General features: G+C 36.9%; 1 protein-coding gene across 9 annotated transcripts in view; it reads right to left on the minus strand.

Annotated features, from left to right (window-relative positions):
- The window catches only part of COL12A1 (collagen type XII alpha 1 chain), a 98,457-nt gene that overhangs the window by 45,840 nt on the left and 29,972 nt on the right, over positions 1–22,645 (minus strand). For 7 of the 9 annotated variants that reach the window (XM_072926572.1, XM_030267464.4, XM_072926574.1 and 4 more), the window contains 18 exons: positions 18,337–18,606; positions 16,190–16,456; positions 14,072–14,264; positions 12,400–12,521; positions 9,620–9,769; positions 9,414–9,533; positions 8,734–8,898; positions 8,398–8,544; positions 7,643–7,782; positions 6,377–6,506; positions 5,203–5,348; positions 4,807–4,936; positions 3,884–4,023; positions 2,992–3,121; positions 1,464–1,603; positions 1,048–1,180; positions 920–946; positions 467–609 (listed from right to left, as the gene is read on the minus strand). In XM_072926572.1, coding sequence (XP_072782673.1) covers positions 467–609; positions 920–946; positions 1,048–1,180; positions 1,464–1,603; positions 2,992–3,121; positions 3,884–4,023; positions 4,807–4,936; positions 5,203–5,348; positions 6,377–6,506; positions 7,643–7,782; positions 8,398–8,544; positions 8,734–8,898; positions 9,414–9,533; positions 9,620–9,769; positions 12,400–12,521; positions 14,072–14,264; positions 16,190–16,456; positions 18,337–18,606 — 2,693 coding nt within the window. The remainder of the gene's footprint in view (positions 1–466; positions 610–919; positions 947–1,047; positions 1,181–1,463; positions 1,604–2,991; positions 3,122–3,883; positions 4,024–4,806; positions 4,937–5,202; positions 5,349–6,376; positions 6,507–7,642; positions 7,783–8,397; positions 8,545–8,733; positions 8,899–9,413; positions 9,534–9,619; positions 9,770–12,399; positions 12,522–14,071; positions 14,265–16,189; positions 16,457–18,336; positions 18,607–22,645) is intronic. The other 2 variants (XM_072926575.1, XM_072926576.1) reach the window with 1 other exon arrangement.

A 22,645-nucleotide genomic window follows, 5' to 3' on the forward strand; every position in this document is an offset into this window, starting at 1 on the left:
CATGGGAACCACACTATGGGAATGATGGAAAACTCTGGACTATGAAAGTAGTCATGGTAGTTCATATTATTGATTGTCCTGACACCTCTATCTGTGACTTGTAGCCTTAGATGCTGATTGACTTATTCCTCAACACACTTTATTTTAGTTTTATCCATGGATAATCAGTTGGAATTTATGAACTCAAAGATCTTTTCCAACCTAAATGAGTCTATGATTATGAGATTTTTGAGAAAACAGGATGCATCCAAAATTATTGCTGCTCAATTAAGAGTATTGTAACTTGGATTTGAAAGGGGAGGAAAAAAAAGTAGGATTATATACTTATTCACTACAAATATAAATCTTCACATAAAAGGTAATTAGTATATACAGTGTTGTGCTTTAAAAAGAAATTATTTGAATGGATTACTTTGCAGAAGGTTGCATTTAAGGTTGAATAACTTTAGCACTCAAAATTAGTTACCGACTGTTCAGGGCCATCCCCACTGATAGGTTGGTAAATGATCCTGTATCTCTGCACTCGACCACTGGCAGGATCCCATTTGACAGTCAAACTGTGTGAAGTTGCATTGTACACCTGAAGGTTTCGTGGGCCACTCTTCGGGGCTGCGAAGCATAATAAAGAAAAGAATAAATATGTTGCTCACCAAAGAGCAGAGACAAACACTTCAATCTTACTTTTAAGGCTGCGTGAATGCCTGATCAAGAGCAGAACGTATTAAGTACAGGGGAACATAAACTGCAATGTTTGTAAAATAATAAACATGTGGTAGTCTAGTGTTTAGTATTTTTCTAAATACACAATAATATTTATTAAATGATCTCAGCTTTTTAATGTCAACATTCATCACAGTTTAGAAAAAGAGAGCTATGAGTTTCCTTCAATAAAATGGTACCTGGAAATTCAGATTCTTACCTTGTGTAGTGATAGGTACCAAGGGTACTAGGAAAAAAGTAGAAAGAATTTTCAGAATTCTTGTATGTGTATGCCTTCTGTTTCAATAATTATGAATAACAACATGCAGAATCCCTTAATTTACTTACATGTTCTTTCACTGCCAATGAGCTCATCACTTTCTGATTCATCAGGATAGATGGCAGTAACTGAGACATCATATAATGTATCTGGATTCAAATTTTCAAAGACCAAACTATTCTCTTCCCCATTTAAGATAGTCTTGTGAAGAAATCAAAAAAAAAAAAAAAAAAAAGGGGGAGGAAAGATAAATAAACAAAACCGAAACACACAAATTAAACAGGCAAACAGAGTGGGATATAACTGAGTTTTTATTCAGTAACATCACTGAACATGGCGGTAAGAACATGGCTGTAAGTATGCATCCTACACTTTCTCACTGAATTTCCAACTTATAGACCATTTATCAATTACATTTCTGAGTTTAAAAATACACCCTCTGAGAGACTGCCCATAAAAGCTTAAGGTGGCTGTCTATTCTTACCTCCTGTTTTTCTGCTTTTCCATAGGGCCCCCATGTTATTCTATATAGAGAGACATCTGGAGCTCCATGATCCCAAGTACCCCTGAAACTATTCGTAGTTATATCTGTGATTCTGAGATTGACTGGTGCTGGCACAGGTTCTATTATGAGAAAAAGAAAAATATTCCACAAAATGTAGCTACAAAATAAATACAGTTAAACAAAGGAATTACTCAGACAAATAATGTCTGAGTTTAGAAGATTATGTAGAAGATTCATCTCTCAGCTACCATGCTTCTAATTACTACAATCAAATGCTGTCGCATAACCCAGTGCACTTACACTAAGCAAATTATTCTTCATAAGGTCACATCATTAGGTCATTGTCTGATAAAACAGACCTCAGCAGAGCAGCAATTCACATGTCTACTCAAAACAGCTGAAGCCCTGGCGGTTACATTTTGGAGTTACATGGAGTGAATATGAACTCACATAGACAAAGGTCAAGTTCCTGCATGAGTTTCTCGCAAATCTTAAAATTCTTTCTATAAGCCAAATAAGTCGCCACTTATTTAGAAAGAATTCAGAGAGGTTAACTGAAGGTTATGGAGGGAAAATATTATAGCCACTGGGAAAATATGTAAATAAGTACAACCAGAGAATTAAACTTGAAATAATTTCTTTGGCAGACCTTTCCTCTTCTTTCCTTACACACACTTTCACACAAAACCACAGGTACAGATCAAAGACTAGCACAACAGCAAGCAGGAAATCTCCAATCATTTTTAAATACATCAGACTACCAAATGAAAAATTCAGAAGAAAAAATGAGAGAGAATATGAATGAGTTTTTTCTTCTTTTCCACACCAGATGGAGGGCCAGTGGAAAGGTAAAATTACTCTTTTCTACTGTAGCTTTTCTGGTTCACTATATTCTTAAATCCTAAGCCTTGATCAGGATGAGAACTTCCTTGATAGCTGCTTTCTCCTTTCAGTCTTTCACATCTCTTGTATGGAGATCAGCTCTTACAGCTTGTGCAGCTCCATTTCCTTGCCTCCATTTGGTGAGGTTATTCAAATGCTGCCTTTATGATTCTCTAAAAGTAAAGGTGGCTTTAGCATTCCATGACGCAAAAACTGTCTTGCATCAGAGGTAGGATTGTTTCTCTCTAATCCTCTAGTATATGGCCCAGCTTCTTACTCACTTGCCTAGATTCCTGCAAAGATTTGCTAAACCTTTCCTCTATTTTCCTCATATTTTCTTATCAATTCTACACCTACACTTATCCTTCAGTCTGTAAATAGAAATAGTTTTGCTTCAGTGGTTCTTCACCTCTCTGCAGACTGCAATGTCAGTGTTCACTGCAGTAAGATGCAACTCATCTAAGATTTCTGCGTTTATTATATTGCAAATAATGCTACAAGTACAAATAAAGTATTTTTCAGATTAAATTAGAGCTCCACCTAAATTCAATAACATATTGCAACACGCATCATTTAAATCAAACATAAGGCAAAAACAACCACAAGAATTATTAGGAAAACTTACGAGTGACAGCTTCTGCATTTGTTGGTATGGATTCCCCTTCATCGTATACTGCAACAACTTTTACATTGTACAGTTTTTGGGAGGAAAGGTCAGAGAGAGTAATGCTAGTTTTGAGTCTGTCAAGTTCCACCTAAGAATAAAAATAGTGACTTAAAGGATTGTAAATTGCTCTATTTCTAATTCTGCGTTTGGTCTAATGGCAGAAGTTCCTGCACTGAAAAACAAAGAAGTATTCTGCACTAAGTTTTACCATTTGCTCTTAAGTTTACACCTGAATGTTGAGTGTTCTCTACTAATTCCTTTGCAAAACATTATATCAGATACACATAGCACTTGTGGAATCATTCACCGCTTTATTCCTTTGGAAACAAGGATGCAGACTGAACCTTTGGAAGATTCTGGTTCCTTTAAAAACAAATTTAATTCTCCAAGAGCTGGTTTATGCCTATACAAACAGCACAATTAAGGAAAGCTTGTACATAACTAAAAGACATCTCTAACAATGCTCACGCATGTTCTGTCAGTAGGCAAAGGGCCTAACATACCTTTATTCCACTATCCTGTCCTCTTAATTGTAAGCTGTTCTCAGACCTTGGCAGCACAATATTTAAGTAGAGCATAGAAATGGCTATTTACCAAAAGATATGAAAATTCTTCAGTCAGTTTGAGGATTTTTTTCCTCTCTGGAGGAGGAGGAGAAGGAAGACTGGAGTACCCAAGAAATCTATCTTGTGTTCATTCAGTTTCCAAGAAATGTATACCCTTTCCTGACTGCAATCACTATGAACTGATGTTCTTTAGTCTCACTGGTAAGTTAGACTAGTACCTTTCCTATTATTTTAGTAATCTAGCTTCTCAAAATAAAATTTTCCTAGTCCTTTAAAAATGTTACCTCCTTTACATCAGCATCATCAGTTATTTTGTATCTTAGGATGTATTTTCGAACTTTTCCTGGGGCAGGATCCCAAAGAACATTCATGGTGCTGTGAGTAACATCCTGAATCGTTAAACCTCTGGGTCCAGGCAAAGGTACTGTAAAAAGAACGATAGTAGTAAATAAATGCTATTCATAGCAGAGGTATAGGTCTCTCACAGAAGTGAATTCTTTTCATGTCTTTCAGTTAAAATCTTTTCAGTGAATTGAGGCAACCACTTTCTGGAAAGTTCATTGTCCTGGGCATTAGACGAGAGAGTTCAGAAGCGTATTCTCCCAGCAATGAGCAAAAACTATGGTGGTTTCACCTTTGTAACTTATGAGCACAACACTTCCAGAAGTAACTGGGACTAAGACCATAATGTTTGGTGACAATAGTCACTTTTCATCTATGGTTAATGGTTTAAAAATTTTAAGGACATAAAAGTAGCCATGCTGCATGCATCTAGACCAGAATCATGCCTCTGCCAATAGGAATCTTTAAGGAAAGGCATAAAAAGAAGCCATTTTTAGATTTATTTTTTTTCTTGATATAGCATGTTTCTTTAGTATTTTCTCTATGCTTTAGAGGATGTCTGAGTTTGGGAACAAGATTTCTAAATGAATACAAGCAAAATTTAAACCTTTTAAAACACTGTGATCTCAAGATATCCTTCATTATTTAAGTTAAAAATTATATTGTTCCCCTTTTAGTAGCTGGACTCTTCTCATTGAAATTGCCTTTGAGGTCTTTAGGAAATGTGTAAGTGTTAGAAAATGCATAAAACATGGTTAAGATGGTCTTCTAAATGAAACTGATGATATAAAAACTGTTGCATGAAATATAATTAAAATTAGGCGTTGCTGAAGCAATAACAAAGCAAAAATCAAGATGTCCATACATGTCACTTCCTGTGTGGTGAGTGGGTCACTCTTCATATCACCAAACAATACGTAAGCTGTTAAAGTGTACTCGGTGTTGGGAATGAGATCTACCAGCTGCACCTCATTCACTGATGGTCCCACATGCATCTGCGCATGAAAAATAACACAACATGTTTAAAAACTGAAGAAAGCAAGGGCAGAAAAGCAAACAATGATTTAGCTTCAAGGGAATTTTGTTTGTGAGATTCACAGTATATTTACAGTTTCCTGACTGATGTCATTGTATATAATATCCCAGTAAGTTCACTGCACTTCAAGAAGTGCATGCCAGTCTTTTGACTACTATGATAGTCTAACATTTTTTCTTAATTTGTTTTTGGTAGAGTACAGGTAGCAAAGGCAAGTTCTCTTACCTCTTTCTCCGTGGCTGGGACTGTAGCATTCACAGGTTCATATGTTAACAAATAACCAGTAGCTCCATTGAGAGGTTCCCATCTCACTCTCATGTAAGTTGATCCAATGTCATAAACATTCAAGTTTCTAACAGAAGAGATTGGCACTGTCAAATAAAAATATATATTCATTTATTTCATGCCGCTTCTTAATATTTTATATCACAGGTCATACCACTAGGAATATTGCACATGGGTATTAGGGCATGTTATGGGTAGTAGAGAGGTGATATGTAAACAGTGGTATTTAAATCCTTAGTATAAGAATGAGGTAATGGTAATACTGTTTTGAATGTGGACACAAATTTTCTACACACGCAGCAAAAACTCTAACAAGTAGTCTGCACTGAAACATTTAAATCTTTTAGAAAGCAACATTAACTCACTTGAAAATTCAAATATGAAACAACATAACCGGCTTGTCCTTTCTTTTTGTTTTCTATATTTCTCAAATTATTAAATAAATTAAAATAAATGAAACTTTTCCATGAAACCATAGGGAAAAGTAACACAAACTTCATAAAAATGATACACATTTAAAGGATTTTCGACAAGCCTAATACAAAATAAAGAAGTGAAATGAATAGCAGACATTCAATATTATTAAAGAGGCAGAAGAGACACTCTATTTTGCATACAGCATAAATATACCTGAAATCAATGTAGACAGCTCATAGGAGAAACATAGCTGAGCTGTAACTCATAGAAGTGGCATAATTGTGTTGAATTAGCTTTTGCTAATTAGAAATATTTCTTTCTGGTAGTAGCAGGCATTAATTATGTAGCATAAACAATTTATCATCAGACTTCAGGAATATATAAAATCTGTCCTGTAATTCATGCCTGTTTTTCTAGTTTTGTACAGCCATGATTTATGAGCCTAGAAAGAAGCTGGGACAAATATTTTCTACCACATTGTAGTTTCACTTTGCTGAAGTCTTCAAGACAACAAGGTCTAAACAATCAGAGTAACACAATACAGTTTGGTAATTCAAATTAAATATTTTACTTCTGCTAAGAAGAAAATCCATAGTGCTGAAAGTTCTACTGCCCTAGTACTAAAAGTTGTACTGGACAGTTCCCCAGGTGCCAAACTGGCTGTTAACATGTTATTCAAGACCCATTTCTAACTTACAAGTTGTTTCCCTGCCGATCAGAGGTTCACTGCTTTCATCTTCTACCACAGAAAACACATTAACCACATATTCTGTTTCAGGTTGTAGATCTTTCAGAACTGTTGTTCTTTCCATCCTACTTACATAAAACTGCAAGAGAATTAATGTTAATCACTGTAAGAAAAATACGTTTGTAATCTTATCTCTAAGAAAAGCAATCCTTCCTTGTGAAACTGCAGAAATCAATGACAAGGAGATAATTCTGGTTCTAATTTTGCATACATTTTGTCTGACGATATAGCATTAATTTTGCAAAGCAAGCTGTAGGAAAATCTCAGATGGACACTTATTTCAAATTGCGCTGGATCTGCTTAGCATCACTTACAGTGCATTCTGATCTCACATATGGTTTACACTTCTACATCACTAAAGAACATAAAGAATGGACCAGAGAAAAAATTTGAGAAAAATTTCAAAATCCAGGATAATCCAGATGGTTACAGCACAAGGCATTGGAAACACTTTGTAAAACAGAAATGCCAGGAAGAAGTCAAATTGCAAAGTCAGTGTGCACTGGAACAACAGCTCAAACTTTAATCAAAGGCCAAATCTTGAAGTCTCCATGAGCCAAATACAAGATTTAAAAACACAGTCAAAGATGGGACGTTCAGAGCTAGGTACGCAGAGGCACCTAACTGTGTTCTTCTCAACACTTCATTTTCCTATATAGTATTCTGTTCGGTTAAATACAGTAATGAGCAATTCAGATTTCCCAGGACCAAGAGTTGCCAGCTCTCTGTGTAGAGAAGTAGTAACTGCAAGTTTTATCCTGTGTAATAAACAGTTTGGAGTCATATAGTGTTAATCTAAGCACTTCTTACAACCTGCATCCCCCACTGTCTTTTTCTCTACAAAGAAGGAAGTGCATGAAAGGACAGGGGGCTTACTCTGTATGGCCAGAAAATTTCTTGTACAGACATATTTCAACTAATATATGACAGTGGAGTATGAAAATAAATAAGTTTCTAGAAATAGAAGACAACTCTTTGTGAGAAATATATAATATTTCTGGATTCATGACATTAAAACAACCAAAGTAATATATATGCTCCTAATTTTTGTAATTTTGTGTAACATTGACAAAGGCATGATATTCTTGACCTTAGGAGCATTTTTATGTAGCTTTTACATCCTGCTCAACACAAATTTAGAATGATATTACCATGATATGGGAGCCCAAGGTTATACTGGACAATCAATGTAAAATATGAACATACAATACTTACTTGTTTAGGGCTACCTCCAGAGGTAGGATAATATTCAACTCTGTATCTATCAACACTCTCAGGAGGTGGGCTCCATCTCAGTCTGAAAGAACGAGGTGTCACTTCTGAAATAACTAAATTTGAAGGAGGTGGCAAATCACCTGCAAGACGGAAGCAAATTAAAAAGATATTCATTTATCTTATCAGAAGGGAAAAAACCATTTTGTGTAGTTACTTATATTTATTTTCTTCAGGAATTCTTAAAGCAACTGCATGAAGAGATAGCTCATATTAATACACTCGAGATTAAATAAGTTCCCTGTAATTCCTATTCTACCTTCAACAGCAGTGTTTCACTGAAGAACCATCATCTAACATTACTGGTCTTTCATGCTCAGCTTTGGTTTTGGGCTTTCAGACATTAACACTTGAAAAGAGCAGGGCTGCTAAAATTTTCCTTATTGGATGTGTATCATCAAAAAACATGCCACAATGAATAAAAAGCTGACACACTAAGAAAGATACTTCACGATTATGGGGAGAAAAAGAAGGCACATCCAGCAACGTCATGCTGTGTAAGTTATAACACAGTCACTGTTGGAAGAAAAGGAAGGACCCCTGCAGGGTAGTCCAGGTGGTCTGCACAACTTCCTCATATCACCAGCTGAAAAAACAGCCCACAGCTAACACAGTGTTCCCAATAAGTAATAAAAAGCGACTAGCAGTGCAAGCACATAAATGGATAAAGAATGAAATAGACTGAAAATGTGGTGTACCTGGACCTTTCACACTGTTACACAGATTTGTGGTTACATTATCAACAATGGTAGCCAGGAAGGAGAAATCTGCAACATTGTAAGCATGGATGTCATCTGGATCCGTTGCAATCTGCTTCAATTCATTTTCATCTGCATTTTTGATACCTTTCAAGAGAAGAAGAAAGCAAAACCTGTTAGAAAATAGGGCCGTGAAGCACAATAACATGCAATTAAGTCCCTAAACACATTATTTGAATAACCTTTTATGTACTTATGTATGTGGTCACTTCTCTCTGTGTTTAGCAGATGAGCAGGTGGGGGTTGCTGCAAGCCACCCCATCACAGAATACTTACCAATTGCATACAGTTCCACTCCCTCATCTCTGAGTTTTCTTGAAGGGGCGACTACATCATCTTGTGATTTGCCATCAGTGATGAGAACACCAATTTTGCGAGCTCTGGGCCTTAAACCGGCAACTGGTTTGAAGTTGTTTCTTAAGATGAAATCCAAGGCCATTCCTAGCATGACACAAAGAAAGTAACGATCACTGTAAACTATTTTCATATAGCAGTCACAGTAAAAGAAATTAGGGCATCCTAGTGACTTCACTCTGACAACATAGTTCCACAGTTTATTTCCATATAGAAGAATTTTGAATCTAATTGCAGCCCACCATATAGATCACAGCAATTGGTATTATTCAGGTGCTCTCTTACCTGGTGTACATCACCCTCCTGACTTCCACTACTCCTCCTTTTGGTTCCTGGTTATCTTTACCCCAACACTGATATGGAATTGACCTTTCTTCTTCTTATAGGCTTAACAGAAACATAAGCTCTTCATCACCCAAAACCTCTTCTAACACATTTCTCCTGAGTTTACAAGACCATGCTGGACCTCTTCCAACCATACTGAGCTGAACTGTTAAGTCCCTTTCATCACAGACACATTTGGGTTCACTGAATAATATGAGGGTCAGCGACTAGAATCATTTTCACTGTAGCTTAAGTGAAATCCTGGCCCTGTGACTTACCTGTTAGAGTATTGCCTCCTTTGTATGGTAAGTTGGCTACAGCCTCTAACAAAGACTGTTTGGTTCGGTAAGCATTGAGATTCCATTCTGTCCTGGGATCACCACTATACTGTGCAAGACCTGGGAAAAAAGTCATCATTTACTCAATCATTCTGTGTCTCTGTAGCAGTTATGTTCCATTTTTCCTTCAACATATGAGAACTTACCAATCTGGACTCTGTCGGGACCAATATCAAAAACTTCAACAATACGGGCAATGAAGTTCCTGATGGTTTTAAAATTTGGCCGCCCAATACTCCATGAGCCATCCACCAGTAGCACAATATCAGCTTCTGCTCTGGTTCTACATTCTAAACCTGCCGTGACAACCAGAAAAATATAGCCTTAGCATGATGGCTTTCTTTCCCCATCCTTTTAGATGACATATGTCATGAGTTAGCTTCCAAAATAGCTCTAGTTTTATTCACTGGCACTCTGTCAAGTATGACCTATTTGAGAGCACTATTCACACTAGTCAGTGGTTCCATGGCAAAAGCTGTCCTAAATTCCTTCATGTATGTTTCCTTTTAAAAATAAGCCTTTGCAAATGTCAAGGCCAGTGCTCTCTTTTGTCATGTCATTGTCTGTTTTGGCCTTTAAATATGGCTGATACCTTGATTTCAGAAGTTCTGTAAAAGACTACTAAATGAACCACTGATATGCCAGTAAGCACTGTTAGATTATACAATTTTATGGTATTTTGGTCTGTCATATATAGCTAAACTACTGATTAATTTTCAACCATGTAATACTAGGATTAACAGTATATATTACAATCACTTTCATGTAAAGAGCGTTCCTCAAATTTCAGGGGAAAAAGACATAATAATACATGTGGTATAGAAGTTTGCATGTACAGAAAAGAAAGAGCACAATCCAGAGAAGACACACAAGCATAAACGCAGATCAAGAGATACAGAGGGAACAAGAACAAACATTCATATAAAGCTTCAATGTTCTCAAAGGGTAGGAGGTTATTTCAGATATCTTCAGTTTACAAATTACAAAATAAAATATGCATCATATTGTTTTCATCACAGGGAAAATAACAAAATATTTATACAAAACAGAAAGACACAATAATTTTATCCACAGTCATTAGCCAAAAAAAAAAAAAAAAACAAAAAAAAAACCCAAATCCTTTCTCTCTTTTTTCCTGTAGATTTTGTTACCAGCTGCAACTTTTCTGGCTTCCTGCCATCAGACTTCTGGTCTTTATATGGAAGAAATCCCATTGAGAAAAATCATCCACACTCATCATAGTTGAAAGATATTGTGATTTCATATATGTTCCACAGAATTGATCCAACACTGTAGACTCATGAATATAACTATTCCATGTACCTGGGGGTTAAAAGCATGATCCTCTTCTGCACAGAAAATATAGATCTAGTCTTTAGTCAGGACAATAAAATCAGATGGGAGTAGGGTTTAAGTCAAACCATGCTGGTTCAAAAAATTGCATGCATAACTTTAATATGAAAGTTAAAGTTAACTTTATGTACAATAAAAAAGTTAATCTATTTTGACTGTTATATTTCTTCCAACATATTATATTCCCTCACATGGAAAGTTCTATTAAATGTGCCAGATCTAGGGTGATTTTCCCCCCCTTTAATAAATAATTTACTGTTACATTTGCAGTCCAAGATATAAATTAATTTTTCACATTAACCATGACTCAAATCCATGCATTAATAAAACTAATTAGCTTAAAGAGTGCAACACTGAAGACAGAAATGAGAGCTGCTATAATGAAAAATAACAAACCACTCTTTGTGCAAATTTTTATTGCCAGCCTTATTAAAGTTTTAGTCTAATGTCACTGATGGCCTGTTCTAGGGGTTTTTTTTTCAGTTAGACCCTCTATTATTAGACAGAGTAGCACACCAATTATTTAGGAAGTTTCTAAAAATGTTTCAATAAAGTCATATACAAGATGAGTATTTTTTACACAGCGTAATGCGGACTAAGCAAAAACAATATAGTCAGCTGTCAGAAACCCTTTTTCTTTATTTAACTCTGAAAGGGCTTTGCAGTTAGGTTCTTTCTCCTCACCAAATTCTCTCTGATGGTTATGCAAGAATTGAAATGACAGAGGAGAAAAGGCTTTACTTATTTATGTATACTTGGCTATTCAGAAGCAGACCTGCTTTTTTATGCTTTCCATGAAGGACTGAGCCATGAAATCTTCTTCAGGTGGTATTATTGAGAGTGCACTAGCACAAATATTAACATGAAGAGGCCTACTAACCACACCAAAGGGAGATAATATCATAACATTCACAAAAACCTTGAAAGAAAGGTTTACTAGCTATACAGTGAGCAGCTCCCAAAGAGATACTTAAGAGCACTCTGCAAATGCCTTTGTGAAAAAGTCTCCTCCTACTATAGAAAAAAAAAAAAACAAAATACTAAACAATGACTATGTTGAATATGAACTTAATAATATACATTAACACTAGGACATTCACAATGATCAGATCTTTGTTCATTATATCATCTTAGTCTTAAAACAAAAAGTCACCATATAAGGACAAGCAAAGGGCCAACAATCTGCTTAAAATTCCTTGTTCTACTCCTGTGAAGACCCCTGTAGATGAGCCATGATCTCTGTTCAAAAATTTGACCTTATGTGATTTAACACAGATGTGGACTACTTGAAAATGCAATGCAGATGACTTTGAATAATCAGCGAAACACAGGTTGCCTGTGTTATCATCTTTGTAAGATCATCTGGAGGGTGCAGAGGACTAGGATTGTGAACTGGGGCATGCTTTGTGGTCGTTTCAGAACAGGGTTTATGTCATCAGGGAAGGGAATATAATGAATCCTGTAAACAAGTATGCATGCACATTAGAAAAAAACAAAAGAAAAAGGTAGTAAACTTTTGATCTATTTTTTATCCAAAATAAAAGACTGCATTTTCTTCAAATCAGCCGTTTACCTCTAGATAAAAATGGCTCCGTAGTAGTATCTGAAAGGGTGGTCATCTCTTGTCCAACCAGAGGGTTGCTCTCTCCTCCTTCAAACATCCCAAAAACATTTACCTTATAGGTAGTTCCTGCCCTGAAATAGTCAAAGAGGTGTACTTTAAGTAAAGTCATTTGGCTAGTTAGATGCTAAACACTTCACTTATTAAAGTCTCAAAGGAAAAAATGCTTAATGGAAAAGAAGGTGCTAAAACATTTAGCCCAAATAGTGACATTGATGTTTCAACAATTTAAAAGCTGATTTTACACTCTATACTTAATTTTATAGCCTTCCTCATTCAAGTTATTTAATTCCATGAAGAGAAATTGTCCAGGCAGCCAGAGATTAGGTTAGGACAGCTAAAGTCCTTATAGAGTTAAATCAGGCCAGGGACATCAAGGGCAACAAAAAAGTTTCTATGGTACATTGGTGATAAAAGGAAGATTAGGGAGAAAATGGGCCCCCTCCAGAAGAAAACAGGAGACCTGGATACCCAGGATATAGAGAGAAGGCTGAAGTACTGAATTATACTTTTGCCTCACTTTTCACTGAAAGGTGCTCCAGCCACACTGCTGGAAGGTCACAGAGAGCAAATTAGGGGACTGGGAGTGGCGCCTGAGCTGCATCACAAGAAGCGACCAGAGGGTCAAGGGAGTTGATTCTCACCCTCCAAGTACAGCGTCCAGCTCTGGAGCCACCAATATAAGAATGGCTTGGACCTCTTGTAATGAGTCCAGAGGCAGATTAAAAAGATGATCAGAGGGATGGAGTACTTATCCTGTGAAGACAGGCTGAGTTTGGGTTGCTCAGCCTAGAGAAGAGAAGGGTCTGGAGAGACCTTATGGTAAGCTTCCAGCACCTAAAGGGAGCCTAAAGAAAGCTGGAACAGCACTTCTAACAGAGGCATGTAGTGATAGGACAGAAAGTAATGGCTTTAAACTGAAACTAGATTTAGATCAGATATTAAGAAGAAGCTATTTACTGTGAGGGTGGTGTGACACTTGAACAGGTGGCCCAGAGAAGTGGTGGGTATCCCATCCTAGGGCATCAAGGCCAGGTTGGATGTGGCTTTGAGCACCTGATCTACTGGAAGGTGCCCATGGCAAAGGGGTGGGAACCAGATGATCTTTAATCACTTTCAACCCAAACCATTCTATGGCCGTGTGATTCTTTGACTTAATGATCCTATTTTAATTATATTTAGTATACTTGACAGATTTTGACATGTTGTGAAGCCTGCTTTAAAAATCCAAGCCTCTGAGAAAATGAATCCACAACTAAACTAAGCATCTTTTTAGAAACATGGGTCAAGAAACTTTAGAAACCCCAAATATCCTTCATTATCTTTCTTCATTATATGTGAAATACGGAATGCAGCCCCAGTCGTATTATATCTTTGCCTCCTTCAGTTCCTGTGAGAACACCACAAGTGATGTAAATGTATAATCATAGAAAGAAACCTGTCAGGTACCTTTCAGAGATGGCATAACAGGATTTTCATAGCTAATTGACAAAATTACTCGCTTAACTTACAGTAGATTTTGCCAAGCATTTCAATACCAGATCATGATTAAACAAAACCCTAGGCTAAAGTTATTTAAAGGAAACAAAACAAAACAAAGGCCAATATAAGGGAATATCCATACCTAAGCTCCTCCAATACAACTGTGCTGTCATATGGCCCCACAATTAATTCTCCAAGACTCCCATCATCTTCAGTAGGGTGGAAAGTTACTTTGTACCCCTTCACTCTCCCTGGGGCTGGCTCCCAGGTTACTCTGAAACTTGACATAGTTGAATCAGAAGTTCTCAGATTTCGAGGTGGCTTAAAGGGAGAAGCTGAAAGGGTGGGGGAAAAAGGAGTTTAGATCAGGTCTGCACATGGCAAAAAATCAAGTATGCTTTTAAGTTTACATATATATATGCAAATCTAGTATTAGTGACAATCCTGAGCTCTTTGTTCATTTCTTTAGACACAAAGACAAGTATTAAGAGATAAAAGATGAGATTCCTGACACTTACTTTCAGCTGTCTAACCAGTAGGTACATGGGCTAAGTCTCTTGTTGAGGCTCCCTCTGCAGTTAGTGTACTGAGGAATAAATTGCCTGGCAGCTAAAGCAACTTCACCAGCCACTGGTGTGGCAGTGTGTCAAAAACCAATTCTTCTGAGGAGTACCAGCCAAACAGCTTGAGGTTTTTAGGTCAAGAGCAACTTCCCCAGGAGACTAACAGCTGCCCACTGCAGGGCAGTACCCACAGACAATGGTTAACAAGCTGTTGCTAGCTTCTGCATTTTCTGCAACTTTTGCTTGTGTGCAACTCTAAAGTGCAGTCATGGAAAATAATGCATCAGTGTAAGCTCAAAGTTCAAAAAAAAAAAAAAAGAGAATTGGAGTAAACAAAAAGCTACCACTATAGCTTTGGCCTGAAAGACAGAGGAAAAAAAATTTGCTTTGTCCCTGTGCCTGTGCCTGTGCAATTGTCTAGGTATAGCCGAAAGATCATAAATGTCCTCAAAATGTGGATTCTGCTGAGAAACAGTAGATACACTCCTACTCACAAGGAAAGTACAGATTCTCTGTCTCATCTCTCATCATACTCCTGAGTTATCATGATAGCTTCAACTAAAAAGATTACTCAGGCCTCACTTGCTTCCAAAGAGTGTTTCCACCACAGTTATTTAGACTGAAAGAAAATGCATGTCTGTATCAAGACGAAGAGTTCAAAAATCAAAAGCAGCTGGATGATCTAAAATTTATCTCAGTATAATTTTCAGCATTAAACAACTACTTATTGGTCAAGAGCTGATCAAGTTTTCGTTACTCCTTTATATCAACTACATTTTAGGTTAAGAATAAACCTTTCTTCAGTAACTAAGATGCTGATATCTCCACTGTTAGGATACCTTTATCTTACTTCTTGTCATTCAATATAACATATACTCAGAAAACAGAGAATGGCATGAACTATCTACAGAGTACCTCAGTGAATGGCACTAGTGTCAGACAGGCAGAAAAATCTTGAAGAAGATTCTCTTTAGATAATAGCTTTCCATCTATGGAAGCAGAAAACTGACACTAAATCTGATTGATCTGAATATATAGAGAACATTTCCTTACAAAATATAAGACCAGCATCACATTCATACTAAAGATAGTGTAGAAAATTAATTTTGCTTTTACCACAAAAATGCTTTCACTGAGACTTAATAAACATTTTAAAGTTTCAGTTTCTGAGGGAGAAGACAGCCTGTCCAAAAGACGTGAAGTCAGACTTACACAGATAAATCTTCAAAATCATCTACTCCCCCTTTTTAGTATCTTGTGTTTTCCACAGAAAATATGGTGACCAGAGAAAACAAACCTAAATAACAGGATGCTGGGTAGCTATTTAATCAACACCCACAAGCAAAAGGCAAAATATGCAACAGTTGACAACACTTGATTAAGTAGCCTGTCTTCCTCACAAAACGCCTTGTTTGAACTTCTGATGACAGCATTTCAAAACAATTCTAGTATTTTTAAATGGATTTTACACTGTACTTACACTTTTAATATCAACAGCAAAAAAGCTGTGTTCAGGTTATGCCACAGTGGAATTTCAAAAAAAATCAAACTCTCTTCTCAACTTATAATATTTTCTTCAATTTTCCTGTCAATTCATGATCTTGGCAGACTCCATCATGCTTTTCTATGTTTCTTGATTATTAATTTTAAGCACAAAACTTGTATTATGAAATCCTGTATAAACTTGTGGTACATACCTGTTGTTCCTTCTCCTTTTCTTGATTTCCCATGTCCAAAATCATAAATTGGAACAACAGTTAGGTCATATGTAGTTCGGGGCTTAAGTCGCTTTAACACTATGCTGGTAGCAGGAGCATTTACTCTTCCAGACATTTGTCTTCCTCCGCTGCGTGCTCTGTAGTTCACACGATAAGACAAGACTTTCCCAGGCGAAGGCTGCCATTTAACTCTCATTGTATTTTCTGTCTCGTTGTCTACTGTCAGAGTCCTGGCATTTGGTGACACTTTTCAGTGTAAAAATATGGATAAATTTTTACTTTATCATATACAGATATATTCAAATGCATGACTACAAAATTAGTTCTACTGCATTAAAAAATAAAATTGCCATTTTTAAAATTCCAGTATTTGATTGTGGGGAAGACAGAGGGGAATCTCACAGGACATTGTTAATTATTTTTTAATTGCAATGGACTAAACAAACAGAAGTGTGGTTTTCACTACTGAGAAATAAAAGGGGAAGTATAAATCACATGATGGCACAGCATAACTAGGAGTTTTATGTAGTCATGTTTTTCAGTAATCCATTAAATAATGGATTCAGCACTCTCAAATGAAAGTGATAAATTATAAAGTCATTGATTTTCATGAACACAATGTCCTATAGCTTTTCAAAGTTTTGACTTTACAAGACTGATAAGTACTGGTGAATATCTAAACAGCTGGTTGTTAAACCCCATGCAAATTGTCCTTCAAATAGAGGTGAGTGACTTTCCAAATGCTTCAAAAATCACTCATTACAACATAGCATATGTGCTGAAATAGGCCCTTGAACTAATAAAGCATTTTCTCGACAATTGCAGCATTCAGCTTCTAAAATATAGTTTCCAGACTGTACAAATGGTATAAATAATTCCAAGTGAAATGACAGGTATGCAATGCTGGCTGTCAGCCAAAATAAGCCATCTAGGTTTTGGCAAAGCTGAACTCTCTTGGCATGGTGGAATCCATCAGTATTTCAACACACAGTAAGATAGGCTTTGTAGATCCTGGGAATTGACAATTTCTAATTGTGTGTATACCAGAAAGATACAGTACTAGTTTCAGGCCATTAATCCCAGGTCTGGGGCTATTGATAGGCCCAACAGCAAGTTCCCTCAGTCAGCACACAGAGAGTCAGCACAAATGATAAGGTTAGGCTACCCACCTAACCTGGAAAAGCTCAAACAGCTAGTGCTGCTGTGCTTGAACCAAGAAGGAAGCTGTGGGACAGCAGTCTGCTTTGACCCTGGGGAGTCAGCTCTTACTAACAACAGCAATCACTACTCTTCCAAAACCTTAAGAAAAACTGCACTGGGTCAAGGACAAAGGTTAACGTAATTCAGCAGTCTGTCTCCAACAGTAGTCAAAACAGATGCTTAGGACAGAGCACAAGAACATGTAAACACAATGATGCTCCCCCAGAGCCTTCCCTTCAGCTTTGTCTTCACATGGCCCCTTTAGGCAAACAATAGAAATGTCAAGCCTTGTCCAGGACACCCCTTGATTCATTCTGACTCCTTTACTTGCCAGTTCTTGCTAAAAAGAAACAAGCCATCCCTAGTCTGTGTGTTTTTTAACTTTTCCTACACTGCAGGAGGATCTTGAGCCTGCTTTGACAAACACAACATAATGTTCAGCAAATAAGAAAAAGAAAAGCCCCAGAAAGGCAGATAACAAACATCAAAATCACCCAGTGAGTCTCAATTTGAGGACTGTGAAGACTGGAAGGGAAATAACTTGGAGAGGAAACTCATTGATTCTGTGGGAATGCATCCCATCTTTCCTTCTTGCTCTATCTGTATTTCCTTCACCTGATTTTTAGCAGTCACACCAAACCTATAAATGGCTGAATTCAGACTAATATGCATATGACTTCCAAGTCATATCTTGACTTGGAAGTAATTATTGCTGAATTCAAACATGACATATAAGAGATTTTTGTAGGTTTCTTAATGGTCCAACAAAATGTCAAAACTGGCTGAGCTGAGGTGGCTTTTTGGTTTGGGAAACTTTTCACAAAAAAAAAAAAAAAAAAAAAGGAAAAATAAGGTCCATTTTCTTTAAAATTTATAATTTCATCAAAAACAGAATGTTACATGTGGTGGTAATGTATTACACTTACCATCAGTAAAAGCTTCTCCTTCTACTGGGTCTCCTTCTCCACTGCTGTAGGCTGCATATACTGAAATCCTGTATTTAGTCTCTGGCTCCAAGCCTTCTATCACAGCATCTACTGTATTTCCAGGGACTCTCTTCTCTCCCATGGTATCATCATAATGTGATTTCCATACTATCCTGTAATGGTTAACTGTTCCTGGAGCTGGTGTCCATGATAACCCAACTGTAGTGTCGGTTATGTCTGTGGTAACCAAATTACGTGGTGAACCACGTTCTGCAAGAAAGAAAACAGCAAATTCTCTCTTAAACACAAATAGGAAAAGTTAGCAAACTACAAATGTAAAAGTTGAATGATCTTAAGAGATAAACCAAACTTTTCCCATCAATACTATTTTCAATAACATACAGTGGTAGTCCCAAGAGAAAATAGATGAAGGCTTCAACAAAATGCTTAAAGCTAACTTTGGACTATGAATGATCCTATCCTTACCATGTAAGATACTTAGCAGTCATGCTTTAGAATATGCAAAATAAAAATGATAGTATTCAAGGACCTGGAATTAAGCCAATGCTTAAATGTGGTGCAGCTCACTTAGGTAAATTTTCATTCATTCATTTTCATTGTTATGTGTGTAACTTTTTTCCTAGGGTTAAATAATGGAGATTTTTCACAGAATGATAGAATCTGTTGAGTTGGAAGGGACCCAAAAGGATCACCAACTACCGGCCCTGCACAGCACCATCTCCAGGAGTCACAAGCTCCTAAGAGAATCGTCCACACACTTCTCAAACTCTCTCAGGCTTGGTGCTGTGACCACTGCCCTGGGGAGCCTGTTACAGTGCCAAATCACCCTCTGGACGAAGAACCTTTTTCTAATATGTAACCTAAATGTCCCCTGACACAACTTCAGGCCATTCCCTTGGTCCTGTCACTGGTAACCACAGAAAAGAGATCAGTGTCTGTTCCTGTCTTCCCTCTCCTATTCAACTTTCCATCAGAAAGGACTCCCAGGTCCCTTTCCATGGCACTGCTTTCCAGCATCTCATTCCCTGCTCTGTCTGTACATCCAGGGTTGCCCATCCCAGGTGTAGAATCTGGCACTTTACCTTATAGAACTTCAGATCCTTGATGACTTCCCAGGACTCTAATCAATCGCAGTCCTTTCTCTGACAACTTTATTTTGTTATTTATTAGTACTAGCATATTCCAGAGTCCCACTTACCAGATCAGCTATTACATTTTATGCTCACAATTAATTTGCATGTGTTTACATCATCCCACACTTACTGCAGAAAACACTCTCCATCTTTCCATTCATAAGACCTGTATATCTTTCCTCCCTGTAGTTTGTTTCAGTCAGTTTAGAACAAAGGAAGCAGCTCATTAGTCTATGAAATCCAGTGTCAGATGGATATGTGAGTCTCACCTAACACACCAGAGTAATTCCTCTGCTTAAAAATGAAGCTCATTGGTCTAGTGTTGCAGTGAAAGGAGTGCCTCTGCTTAATGTTTAATGTAGCAGTTTAATTATAGTTTAATTAGTACATATGTATACAGTAGTTTAATCATATGTTCAATTTTCCTGTTGCAATGGCTTGCTTTTGATAGCAGGAAAGGAGCATTGACTGGTGGATTTAGTGCAACAGCCTCATCATAGATAAATCTGCAAAAGGGCTGTATGAAACCAGATCCACATAGACAAAGAAGTACTCAGTTCTTTAGTGTGTATTCTCTGTGGGATTTCTCACTGTACAGGACTCCTGAGTGGCTCTTGCTTAGCAAGCGGACTTAAACACTTGGGGTGGCCTCATGGCATCACAGTTAAGTTTTACCCTCACTGATAAAAATATATCCTTACACTAATCCATAGCAGCCACAGGAGCAGAATCAAAATTATTTGAACACAGAAGAATTCAATACTTATCCAATTTCCACTACTTAGTCTCATTGCAAGAACAGACCTCACTACAGTCAGAAGCCTGATGCAGTTTCAGGCTGAGCAGCAAATTGCTCAAAGTCATAGTCTGAGTTTTCACTTTTCATATCAATTTGTCTTTTACTTCTACCACAATCTGCAACATTTCCAAACACAATCCCAGTTGAGCATAAAATATTATTTGTAAAAAGTTTTGTTTTAGAAACATCTCATTGCCGATGCAACTTCATTAAAAGTTAGACAATTAATCCCACCTGACTTAATGATGAATAGAAATTAATGTCAACCTATCAAAGATTCACTAGCTACACAGAATACAGAATTAGAGTACTGTAACAATCACAAACATAACTCTCAAATACAGCTAACAGAATATGTGTTGTGGGGGGCTTTCTGATTTTAATTCAGTCTTAACAACATTCTATCATGTTTTTCTGGAGACAGTTCTTTTTCTGCTCTAATTCTGCATCAATTTTTAAAATTGTACTCTTCAAACTGATTTCTAGCCACATAATATAAATTACCACAATTTATGGCATCTTCTCTTCAAAAAAAGGTTAAGATACAGAGGGTTTGGTAAAGTTCAGTTAACATTTCACAATAGTGATTGCATATACTGAAAAAGTTATAGTGAAAAGGCCCAATTCAGCTCATGCTTCATGAAGTCTCACCAAATTCAGTGACTGCATTAAATGAAAGCCAGGGCAGAATCTTAGCTCCAAATAACAATTTTCCTGGAAGCCTGAAAAAAAGATTTGCCTTCAAAAGTAAATTACAACAATTTTTCTGTCTGCTCTTAAGCTCCTACTCTCAAATCTTGGCTTTTTCATACAATAAAAAAAATATTAAGGCAATCCAAATGGAAAAAATATGGAAAACCTAACTTGATAGAATGCACAGATGTCTCACAATAAAAACCTTTCTTTCCATATTTTAATGTAATATAAATATACAAGTCACTTTATCTTGGCTACTTTAAAACATGGCTCTGCCACAACATGATTTCAGTATTCAAGTATCTGCTGCCACAGCACAATTTTTTGCAAGTCTACTCTTGGATACTACAGCTGATGATATATATTGGAAATACTGCAAAAATAACTTCTTATTTAAAACCCTTATTGATTAAGTCATTATTGAGGTCATTAAACAACAGACGAAAGTAATTTGTTTTGAATTAATTATAAAGAACAGCAGTTACTGTAATATGTTGGTTCTGAAAGAAATATTCTTTGGAACTAAATGTCTTTTTTATAAGTCAAGGTAAAAGAGGGAAAAGGAACTGGGATTTCTACCAAACCACTAGAACTAAATGGAAAATTTTTACTTCAAATAGTTGGAAACTGCTGACAAGACAACTTACCTACTAAGGGAAGTTGGACATTTTATATGTTACACTGCAACTGAGAACATTTCTTCAACATAACACGCTAACTTGATTTGCACCTCACGTGTGAGGTGGAAGTTCACTCACAGCTTTTTTCTGCTTTACTTGATCTCCCACAGTGTTTTTTTGGGTTTTTTTAAATTTATTATTAGGAGAACACCAAAGTTTAAGATACAGTCCAACTGTAAGACTTAAACTGTTAGGATTCCATGAAATATTATCAAAGCAGCTACACTCAGAGTCAAGAAACACATTTATTCTCCACAATAACAATGGTATAATGTGGCCACTAACAAACATACAATGAGACCTTGAAATTTCTTCCCTTGGATTAAAACAAAATACCTGGGTAGTTTGCTTATATTTCATGTACACACAAAAATCTACAACTGTAATACCTGAACACTCTTTTTTTTTCTTTGGTCAATGTGTTCAGAAATGTTTGTTGAACATCCACTTCTTGCCTGCTTATTTAAACAGGATGGTTAAGGAGCATGGAGAGACAATGCACATCATAAGAAGGAAAAGCTGCCTGGCTAGCAAAAGACTTCTGCTTTTCCTTGACTGGAAATGGAAGCTAATGCATGTTCATCACTTCATACAGCCCCCAAGACATCAGGAAACAAGGAAGGAGTTGGTTTAATAAAATTATTCCCTAACAGGCATGAGTCCTATGATGCTTTGGAGCACCAAACCAGCTGCTGTAAGCACAGCTGTAAGCTGTGGTGAGTACGTACACAGGAAAACAAAGTGGTTGCATGGACAGGTCAAACCCCTGCCTGGGAGAGCTGGCCAGGCACCAGCTTCAGACTGTCAGATTCACTTTGGCAGTTTTTAGCTCAGAGCACATTTCACTGCCTACAGTCCCCTGTACGTACATCTCTACCATCGCTTAGAGCAGACACACTTTCAAAAATTCACTTGGTAACCTTCAGTCAGGTGCTTTTATATCCTGTTCTGGACTTCTGAAATGTCCAGTTTCCATATTA

The sequence above is a fragment of the Taeniopygia guttata genome, chromosome 3 (assembly GCF_048771995.1).
Source record: "Taeniopygia guttata chromosome 3, bTaeGut7.mat, whole genome shotgun sequence".
In the NCBI taxonomy this organism is placed as follows: domain Eukaryota; kingdom Metazoa; phylum Chordata; class Aves; order Passeriformes; family Estrildidae; genus Taeniopygia; species Taeniopygia guttata.